Source organism: Lagopus leucura, unplaced genomic scaffold, assembly GCF_019238085.1.
Source record: "Lagopus leucura isolate 7727_CA_CO unplaced genomic scaffold, USGS_WTPT01 ss_100009-16_subseq_1:344916_obj, whole genome shotgun sequence".
Taxonomy (NCBI): domain Eukaryota; kingdom Metazoa; phylum Chordata; class Aves; order Galliformes; family Phasianidae; genus Lagopus; species Lagopus leucura.
In genome coordinates this window covers 156704-167873 of record NW_024966145.1, presented here as the reverse complement: position 1 = coordinate 167873, position 11170 = coordinate 156704, and the positions used below count along the sequence as shown (strand labels likewise).

The following is an 11170-nucleotide window of genomic DNA, read 5'->3' as shown; positions in this document are numbered from 1 at the left end:
TATTTTTCCCCTGATTTAGCATTTTCTTTAGTAAATATTAGCAAGGCCTGGTCTAAAGAAGATTATGATATTAAGCTCTTTTTTTTAATGCAACCTCAACACATTTCCTTCTCAATTTATTTCAAGAATTATTACTGGAACCTCTTGAAGAAAAGCATTCTTCTATCTTCATAATTATCTGAGAAGCAAAATAAGTAAAGTAAAGCAAAATAAAGAAAAGTAAAAAGAAATAAAAAGCTGTGTACATATGTTCATCTCATTTTTCCCATGTCTGATATCTCCTGGATTTCACAGGGTTTTCAGAGGATCCAATTCCAACTTAGAATAACAACTGTTAAAATACAAGAGTAATGTTTCTACGTTTACAAGTCAGGAAAAGCAAATGTCAGCATTACTGAAAAGACAACTGAAGAAGGAAAAAAAAAAAAAAAAAAAAAAAAACCCTGAAAGCTAACACCAGGTAGCCCATTTCTTTTATACACTTAACTTCATTCCTAAGCAAAAGAATTTAGAGAAAATGCTTGCATAAATTAGACTTGTACTGTGAATTTTAGTATTCCCACTTTGCAGGTGAAGAGTGGGAAAAGAAGGGATGGAAAATAATTTTCTTTAACAGGTATCAATATTGCTTGCAAACCTAATTAATTCTTCCCCTATCAAAAAAAAAAAAAAAAAAAGTTCATTAATTTCTAGCTCTTACTTTGTGTTTAAAAATTTTGGTGCTAGCCTGAAACTGCTGTACCCTCACTCACCTAACAGACAGATCTCATTTCTTCTTTGATGTCATCCATGCCAATCACGCTTATTCACGTTTATACACTGTTTTCCCTCTAGAATACATCACTAATTTAAACAGGCAAGACTAATCAGAAGCTTCAAGAAGAACTTTTATTTCCTGGTAGCATCTTGATATCAATAAGTATAATATAACGATCACACACGGCTACTCTTCTTCAGATATCCTCCATCCTAATTTCTACATGCATCACTCGGTGAAATCAGGCTCTCCCTTTTACAACATAGAGAGCTAGTTAGACTTAATCTAAAAAATAACTTGTATTTTGCTTACAGTATCCTTGATACTTTGCAAATGAGTTCTGTAATGTGCCCAAGGATTCATAAGGTACACTTGTGTAGTGGAAATACTAAGTCACAGCCCAAACCAGTGATTGAGCACCTGGTGGAAGGCAGGGCCAACCAGGGGAGCTCAGCTGTATGCAGTGCCCCTGAGAGACCAGAAGGATTGGAGCCAGAATCCAGCCCTTCCCAGACCTCATATAAGGGTGGGCAGTGGAGGTGACAGCATCTCTTGATGGAGATCCTTGTCTACCTAAGGCCCTCCAAAGGTAAGTAGCTCTTTTCCTTCACTTCTGCATCTGTGGCTTCTGTGTTTTGGCTTGTTCTCATTTGTTACAGCCAAAGACTTTGCCACCCTGCTATTATTGCAGTACTTTCCATTCCATTATAGCATTACACTTTGTAATACATAAAACATTGGAAGTCATAGCAATTTACTCTTCCAGTTTTGTGGGATAAAGGTTTTAATAAAACAACCTGAAAAAGAAGAAATAATCAAGTGTAACTTAGCCAGGACTACTGTCATTCCTTTTGTTCATTTTGCTTTTCCAGCATGATAATTGAAGGGATGATCCAACAGGATAAATGCTGAAGGAAAAAGCATTCAGACATCTTAAGGCAAAAGCTGAACTCAGGACTCCACATAATGCTAAATTCATGGACTTACGTACTTAACTGCTTTCTATTTTGAGACTCACTTGGAATGTTCTCTCTTGCTCAGTAATTCACTGTCAGAGTGCTTAAATGTAGAGCTACAGCTGTCCAGCAATGCTTTGTATTTTCTGGAATCTAGAAGAAGAACGATTTAATTATCAGAGATATAGATAACAATGTTTTGTTACTTTTTCAATTCTTGTACCAATACACTTCTATCACAGAAACCAAAACATTGTCCTTGCAAGCAGTATAAATTATACTGGGAATACAAAAAAAAGCTTATAGGCTCTGTCTTGACAGGGATAACCATATCTAGCCTTCAATGAGCAGTTTACATTGAGCATGACCTAAATCAGCTGTCTGTTTCAGACACGCGCAGAGTTTATCAACTGTTGACATCAGCTCATACAGCTGCAAGGTTTTTTTTGTGGGGGGGGGGTATTCTGTGTGTTTCCTTCTGACCACACCTTAGAAAGCACACACACAGACTCCTCCACTTCCTCTGCAATAGCAGCAGTAAGGGACCACGTTTGATGACAAGTATATGCAGTGATTAAAGTAGAATAATGCAGTAATTTCTGATTACTCGTATATATCTTTAAACACTTGTTCTCAAAAAAAGTCCAAGCTTTAAAGCTTGGCATCACACCAGCATGCTCTAAAAGATGAAATCATTGTATAATTGTCTTTCCTTGCTCCCCTACCTTGTTTCACAATGCACCCAAAACTTCACTTTTTGACTTCTGCCTGCTGATTTATGACCACTTCATATTAGTTACAGCAAAGCCATGCTAGCACAGATTTCACTGGGTAACTGGAACTCTGGCTATGGTAAAAATTGAGCTTGAATGCGTGGTGAAGGCAGAATAAGTAGGACTTTCCCATGTAGCCTTTCTCACAATTGTGCTCTATGAACAGCTTCTGAAATTCTTCTTTATACTTAAGATTTGAGTAAGGTACATATTTTTCATACATTGATTACATAAAGATGTTTATATGATGCCAACATGTAGGTCACGTTTCTGACCCTGACCTTCCAAGTTAGAATTCCTTCTGTAGGTTAAAACTGCAACATAAGTAAAAAAAAAAAAAAAAAAAATCACTCAAGAACCCAAACTGTTTGTGGGGAATTTCCATTCACCACAGAAGGCACATACCTCAACAGTTTTATTCAAGTCTAACCCTGTTCCTGAGACAATTCCCAATTTAGCCTGGGATGGTGTATCTTCACCTGTGACGCCTGATGTATGTGACAGCAAGCAGTGAGAAAGACCAGTGTGACCTTGCATTAAAACTGTTTCCTCTGATTTATGAAGTTTTCAATATTCTTTGTAGTACTGTGACCGTTAGACAACTGACAGGTTTTCTTCCTCTTTACTTTCCACTTTCCATCCCAGCCTACAATTGCCTGGCCACACAAAACAGAAATTAAAGCCATTAATTCCACTGAACTAAGCCTGCATGCAAATTTGTACATGTGCAAGCTTATGAATAATATCAATGTAGTGGAAAAATATCTCACTTGCGTACAGATGCACAGTCTCAGAGTAGAAATACCTTGATTTTGCTTTTATGTGAAATTAACTAATGGAGACATCATAGGCTTCTCCTGTACTGCGTGATAGACAGCACTTCAGGTTGCTGAGTTCGTCTGGTGCTCAGTGGAATCAAAAGAACACATAACGTTTTGAATTTGCTCGTAGTAAATTGTATGCTTCTTTCTGACCTCTCCTGTTCCTCTTTTCCCTCCAGAATTGAACCTGCAGTTCTGCATTGAACAGACCACGCTGGGCCCGTGGCCGCACAGCGATGCACTGAAATGAACGCAGCAAGCACGAGCGCTCGCATGAAGATGCACCTACAGAAAATACCTCAACTTGTACGAGCCTGGCAGGAACAGCACAGGCGAAAACAGTTTTAATTACTTCCACGCAGCGTTTTGCATGAGCTCGATTAGCCCAGTGCAACGTCTGAAATGAGGGTGGAACGCGCGTGTGCGTACAGAGCGGGCAGCAAAAGCGCTCACGAACAGGTGGAACAACACGCAGGCAGGAAACCGAGAATCGCAGCGGGTGCCGCCGAGGGAAGAGGCACCGCTTCCTCACGGGCTCTGCCCTCGAGGCTCTCAGAACTGCCTCTGGGGACTAAGCGGGCACTGCCGGCCTCCGAACTCACCCGGCCCCCGCACGCTGTCGCTCAGCCCATTTACGCTTCGGAGAACCGCGTTCGCCGCCCCCGCTCGCCGCAACCTGCCGGCCCGCCGCTCCGGCTCCCAGGGCGGCGCGTGGTTGCTTGCCTTGTGGCCGCGAGGCAGCCGGGTTCGGGACGGCCACGAACGGCCGGGGGGTTTCGGCTGCCCTCGGCAGCGGTGGGACCGAGCCCCAGAGACCCTCAGCACCAGGGTTTTGCCATGCACCGCCCTCCCCGAGCCATCGCTGAGGGAAACAACGGGACTCTGGGAACCGTAGATTCACAGGAGGAGGAAACGCAGGAGGGAGCCGGGCACTTGAGGGGCGCGTTGCTGAGAAGAGCGCGCCGCACGCGCCCGCCCCGCCCGCGCGCCGCTCTGCCCGCGAGGGAGCAGAAGCTCCCGGGCGGCAGCCGGCACCCTCCCGCCCCCACGCTCCCTCCCCGCCCCCCCCACTCCAACTGTCACGTGCTCCGGGTGCCGCAAAGCAACGCCGCTTTTGCGACAGGGTGACAGCCAAATGGTGCGACATCCGCGGCGGCCGCAGGAGCAGCAGCCGCGGCGGCCGAGCGCTGCCAGGGCCGAGCGCCACGACAGGGCGGGGGAGCGCACGGCGGCACCGCACCGCACCGCGGCCCAGCGCGCGGCGCGACCCCCATGAGCGGTAGGGGGGAGGCGGCGGCCCCTCCCGCGTCCCCCTGCCTCAGCGCCGAGCGCTCCCCCCGCCCCCGATGCGCCCTTAGTCCCGGCCCCGGACCCGCCTCCCTCGCTCCCCTCCCCGGCGGCGGCGGCGGCGGCAGCGTCCAGGTGCGGACTTCAAACCCCAGCGCAATGGCGTCCAACGCGGCCGAGAGGGAGATCCTCTTCACCGAGCTGCAGGTAAGCGGCGGGCACCGCCCGAGCCGCGCTCCCCGGTGGGGAGGATGCGGCTGCCGCGCCCCGCCGCCCCCTGCCCGCCGCTCGGCGCGCCGCCGGGCGCCCACCCCGCTGGGCCGGGCCGAGGAGGCGGCGGCGGGGCGGAGGAAGCCCGCGCCCACCCCAGGCCTCTTCCCGCCGCGCTCCCCCGAGAGCAAAGGCGCCGCCGCCCGGTCACGGCCCCACCCCGCCGCCGGCCGCGATCCGCTTTTGTCTGCTGGCGGCTCGCTCGCTCCCTCCCTCCTTCCCTCGCTCCTTCCCCCGCGGCCCTCCGGCCCGGCCCGCGCCGCGCCCCCCGCGGCCCCGCGGCTGCCGAGCGCCCCCGGCCGCCAGCAGCGGAACGCGCTGCCCGTTCCGGGCACGGCCGAGAGGAGGGGGGAGGGAGTCCCGGGGGCTCCCGCGCAGGTTGGAGCCCGGGGCCGCTCTCCGCAGAACCAGGAGCGGTTCCTTTGTGCGGGCGTTGAGGTCCGAGCTGGGAGGAGGAGAAAATGGTCCCTAAGCGCCGCTGGTGGCACGGCGAGGGTTCATGTGGCTGCAGGACGAGACCCCCGGATCCGACGGCCGGCCGCTTCCAGCTCTGAGTTGGGCCGTCAGTGCCCCGTGCAACTGTTACTTTTCTGCTTGTCAGCTGCAGGCGTAGGCAAAATTCAGGCGCTTCGCTACTGTGCTCTTATCTGTAAATGTCAGCCCAACCTGCTGGCTCTTCCGCTTCCTTGTCTAAAGAGTGCTCGTTTTGTATTTTATTCTGTCCTTTTTTTTTTTTTTCTTTTTTTTTTTAAAATCTGTGTGAGTTACGGTTTATCTGGAAAAGAATGCATCTCTGGATTTGTTAGTTGGACAATTAACCAAACTAAGAAGTCCATAAATGGAAAGCATTGAATTTCATGTTTGAATAGAAGCAAGAAAGGCACGCTTAAAAAAGGAAATATTTATTTCATAAACGCTGAGAAATCCTTTGGTAGGTTTAAACGTTCATGCTCTGCTCACTGCAGTAACAAAGGAAAGGAAGGCACAATGGGGACATAGCGTCCTTTTTGAGACTGCAGCACACGAGATGGCTGAAGGCTAAAGATCCATCTGGAATGCTGAACTTTAATCAGCGACTCAAAAGTGTCTAGGAAGAATTGCTATGGTAATACAAACTTGATACGATGATATGTAAGCTGGTAAACCTGTTTGAAGTGGTGAGCTGTGTGAATAAGTAACTGTGGTAGTGCTACAGGTAAGCTGCGTGGGGCAGAGCTTCAGTAGGAGTACTGAGAAGGGGTGGGATTCAAATAGAGGGGCTTTGTTGTGTTTTGTGTTGCTTGGGGGTTGTTTGTTTTTATTTCATCTTTTTGGGAAGATGAAATTAACAGTGATGATGGATATTTGATTTTTTAAAAAGTGGATCAGATGCTTTGGTTAGGCTGTCTCCCACATTATAGATGGTAACTTCCACAGCAGTAAGGGTAGTCCTAGTGCCTAACAGAAAACTTACAGAGTTAAGGTGGAAATCCCACTAGGATTTAAGCTTTGTAAAACAGCTAACTTTAGGTATTTTTTCAGAGGAAATTCTACATCAGGTTGTACCACTTTGAAGGTACTGCTTTCTTTTCAGTGGCACATACTGGCAAAAATCACAATACCCTTTTCCCTGTGAGTTAAAGGCAAATAAGTCACTCTTCATATACCTACAAATAAAAGCTACTTCAGTGGCATGTTCCCAAAGAAAGAGGAACTACAGTGAAATGTGATGCCATTTTGCTCATCTCACATCAAGAGAAAACTTCCTCAAACTAAGAGATACTGACCTCAGAGTTGTTTATGCTTAATCTGGGCTGTTCTGTGCATATCACAATTCTGTATGGAAAGGTATGGAAGTTGTAAAATGCAAGGCTGTGCTAAAAGCTGGGTGCCTCTGGTAAGTGGCTTGATTTAGATCGTGAACCGTGTGAGGTTTAGATGTTTTGATAATGCTCATGAAGACCTACTGAAAGCAGTTGAACAGTGCTACCGCTACGCTTGTTCCTGTCTTCGAATCTGAAGTATCAGTCAGTGATAAAAGTGGCATATGGGTTATTGATGCTGCTCTGTGTGCTTTTGTTGTGATGGCCCCAAGTGCTCCACTGTGCTGCGAGTGGTTAACTGTGAGGTTGGGATTCGTTTAGTGAAAGTGGCTCCATCCTCGTGAATCAGTGGGGCTCTCCTGGCATAAAAATCTGTAGACTTTCCCAACTGCTGACTAATGGTGAGAAGTGGGTTTTGGGTAAATAGGAAAAACAAAAGGGCAAAATCACTAACTGCTGCAAAGAAAGTGATAAAACAGATGTGACATATGCACTTGTTTCAGAGTGAACTCCAATTAGTCAACAGTCTGATTGCACTTCACAATGAGTTCTGTGTGTGTGTGTGTGTGTATGTGCACGCACATTAAACTTACATATAATCATATAAAAATTATTTTTTTTAAAAAGACTTCATATGTTTCTTAAATGCACTTACTGGCGAATATCCACATCTGTCCCACTACTGCTGCAAAGCATTTTTTCCCGTTGTTGTATGTTACTTCAGCTTTTCACAAACAGTGGGAACTATCTCTTGCTTCTAAGCAAGTTTTCATGTAAATTTGTTCCAGGCAAAAATCGTACCACTTATCCCTCAGTAGTCACCAAATGCATACTAGAACATAAATCTGGTGGTAACCAAGCATCCTTTTAGTTTGCTGTGTTTAGTGTGGCTCCAACAGGATTTCCTGCTTGCCAAAGACTGACTGAGAGCTCACATAAAGCCAGCTTACCTTTTTACCTTCTTTTATCTCCAGTACAGGTTCTTATGTAGGAGGGGGCAGGAGCTTGGGTAAGAACCTGTATTGCTGATGTTGCCTTCCCTTCCAAAATTCTGCTGTCCTTCTCTGAGCTTGCATCCTTTTAGAACTTTTACCAGCAGGCAAAGTGGCCTTGCAAGTGCTTGCTTTTGGGCTAATTGCAGAGCCTTTAACCATTTGCTTTTTGCTGGAAGTGACAAGAAAAAATGTTATGATTAAAAAATGCAGTCAGCTGTTAAAGTAAAGCATCCATGAAATAAAACTTTTTACATTCTGTATGAAAAACGCTGTCTTTGCCTTTTCAAAATCCTATTAAAAAAAAAAAAAAAGAACACATTTTTGAGGTAGTGTGCTTTTCTAAACACTTGTGCTTTCTTGTAAGTGACAATAGCTGTCAGCATAGTAAACTGGTATGGCCTAATAGAAGTTATTACTCAGGCCATTTAAATGAAGCCATTGTGTATGTAAAGTGACCGTGCTTCTGGGTGTTCCCTACCACTTCTTTTCCAGAGAGTAATATAAATGTTTTCATTTGTAGACTTCTACTGTTAATGTTACAGGATTTATTTTAAGGAAAGAAATTGCTCATTCAGAATTGTGCTTCCAAAGCAATTCCTATTTTGTTAAAAAGTATATTTGTTTTCATTTGCTAGAATTCAACAGCTGAAAGAGTTTTTCAAATGCCATCAAAATTATGTATTTATAAAATTACAAAATATTTGCAAAAAATGTTTCTATACATGGACTGGTCGGTATGACAGGATTTTTTCTTTCTTCCTCACTGATATGTTCCTTAATGGGCACCGTAGTCACCTCGTGCTCTCAGATGCTGTAGTCAGGAAACTTGGAAGTGTGCATTTCACATTAGAGTCATTTTAAAAAGGCTGTTGCTAACTGGTTTATTTAAAGGAGTGATGAACAATACCATGACTGAAATGTATGTAAAGTGAAGCTTATGCTTACTTGATGGCATTTCCTGTATAGTTTTTACTATTTGCTTTATTTTTCCAGTTTATATCTGAGATGAGCATATTCATAAAATGAATGTGATTGAAGAACGCTCAGTGTTTTGTTATCTGCACGCAACAAACGGGACAACTTTGTTTTCTGTGTAAAAGTGCATAAAGCGAGGTGCTTGAACTCACCCTGTTGACTGAGCTACCAGATGCATCTCTGCAGACCTGCATTTCCTTCCTGGCTGCTCTGCTTGCTGCCGGGTGACATTAGACAGACGACTTTGCTTACTCATGTTTCAATTTCCCCGTCTCTAGAACAGAGGTAATGATGCTTGCTTTTTAGAAGATAAAGAGTACTGGGTATTTATTATTAGCTGTGGTCAAGTGCCTAAGGACACTTTAAAAAGGTACAAGTAACCTAATTAATTTGTTTTGAACAGCCATTGTAATTAGGCTGGATATTCAGCCATAAGTCTACCTTCAGCTTCTGTTCAGCTAGGATAGATTAGCCTCAAATAATTTTGTATTATTCTTCTTTCTCCCAAACAAGAAAATGTCACATTTGGATGAAATTGCCTTAAACCATTGTGTTGCAGTTCAGACATGAAAATGTGTGTGCAGCTGCTTGGACTCCTCAGGTCCCTACAGACACTTCCAGAACTGGTGAATTTAGGGAAGCACTTCAGGTTTTTTTCCATTTGCGGGTATATATTACTCTTGAAACAGTACTCTGTTCAAAATTTGTATTAGTAAAATATACATCCTGTCCTCAGTGGAACATAAACAGTCCTTAAAATACCTTAAGGTAGGTGCATGTGTAGGCTTTGGTTTTGTTTTGGTTCGTGGGTTGTTTCCCCCATCTTCTGAATTCTGCTGGTCTGCCTGCTAACAGAAGTCCACACCATAAATCCTTGTATAAATTTAGTTTAATTTTCTTCATAGGGGCAGAGGTCTTTCTAGGACCCTGGTCTGTTATTGTAACTCAAAATACATCTTCGGTGATGGGTAGTAGAAAAGTAGATTTAGTTACAGTATGCTTAGTAGCTCTGTTGGAAAAGTTGTATACACTGTGAATGGTCATTCATCATAATGTAACCTAAAATCTATAGTAGAATAACTAGGTAAACATGTCTTTTGCATTGGGGAACAGTGGTTTAAGGGCTTAATAATGGGATTAGGAGTCTCTTCCTTCAGTGTCTCAGTGCTTTGCTGAATTAGAGGCTCAGACATTACTTGGCCTCTACTTAGATTCAGAGTAATGAAGCCTTATGGTGTGTTCTATGCAGCACAAGGGTCTCTGCTTTTTCTTTTGGCTTTTCTCAGAGCTCATTTGTACAACTGCTGAAAGTTGTTTGCTGGTAGGATTGTTGTTTTTGTGTGTTTTAATTTTATATTTTTTTATATATAAATTTTCTTTGTGTGGATCTATTAAGTGAATGAGTTCAGGAACAGGCTCAGCTGAAATTTCTCTCATGAGCTAGCTGCTCTGTAACAGAGGCATTTGCATGATATTCTGAAGTTTTATTTGTTTTAAAAACCAGGTCTGCACTTCCTACCATGAGGAAAACACCTTCTTTGCTTTTGGCTTTATGTTTTTTCCTCCCCTAGAAGAAATGAAACTTCTGTTGTAGGACCCACAGTTTCTGCTACCTTGAGCTGTGATTCAGAAGTACTACATTGAAACAGGAACTAATAGCACCCTGAGTCAAAGTGTGTTGGGCATCTCCTTACCATAATGTTACATCTGGTCAGTGTGTTTATTTTGAGCACATCAGTGTAACTGTGTCACACTGCCACACCTCCGTATCATTTCAGGTTACTGCAGTCTTATGGTTCCTGGTCACTCACCATGATGGCTCGCCGGTGATTTGGATTATTTGCATGGCAGTCTGAGCACGCATCCTGTGAAGCAAAGTTCTGTTCCGTGGGTTTTCTTGTGGTGCTTTCTGGGATGCTTTCCAGAACTTTCAGGAATCCTGTGACTGTGTCAGATGAGTGCAGTTTTGTGGCCTCCACTGACTGCCCACACAGCTTCTGGCAGCTGCCATGGGGTGTATGGCTGAGCTCTGTGAGGAGCGGACGCTAATGTGAACAGTTACCTTCTGCCAAATGGATCAGCTCTGCTGGGAGTTGTTTTGCTGCTGTACTGTCAGTAAGAGAAGTCTAAAACCAGGATATTCAGGCCAAGGCATTTGCCTTTGCAATAGAGTGAACAATCTGTTCCTGCAACACAGTAGTGGTAATTTGCTAGTGTTGAAGAACATGGCCATAACTTCTGTTTTTATTGATACTAGATGCAGATGTGGGTATACTGTGTGTCAGAGATATGGCTGCTTTGGCTGCAGTTCTGTTTGTTGTACAGTGGTGTACAGAGCTGAGCACTCCTGGAGTGACTTGAACCGTGATGGCAAAATATGCTCCTGGTGATGGAGTTTTTTACTTCTGCTGGGCAGCTGGGGGAGAAAACAAGAGTATTAGCACGTGTAGCTCCACTAGGACAACTGTGTGTATGCTAAAGGCCTTTGTTGTACCACTACGGGCACTTACTTGTGCTCCTCTAGTACCTACGAA

General features: G+C 44.7%; 1 protein-coding gene across 2 annotated transcripts in view; it reads left to right on the top strand.

Annotated features, from left to right (window-relative positions):
* The first annotated feature begins 4579 nt into the window (after positions 1-4579).
* The window catches only part of LOC122192434 (serine/threonine-protein kinase N2), a 51791-nt gene continuing 45200 nt past the window's right edge, over positions 4580-11170 (top strand). Inside the window, exon 1 of one of the 2 annotated variants that reach the window (XM_042892973.1) lies at positions 4580-4801. In XM_042892973.1, the coding sequence (XP_042748907.1) occupies positions 4580-4801 (222 nt within the window). Of the gene's footprint in view, positions 4802-5286; positions 5354-11170 lie in introns of those variants that run through there. The other variant, XM_042892974.1, reaches the window with a different exon arrangement.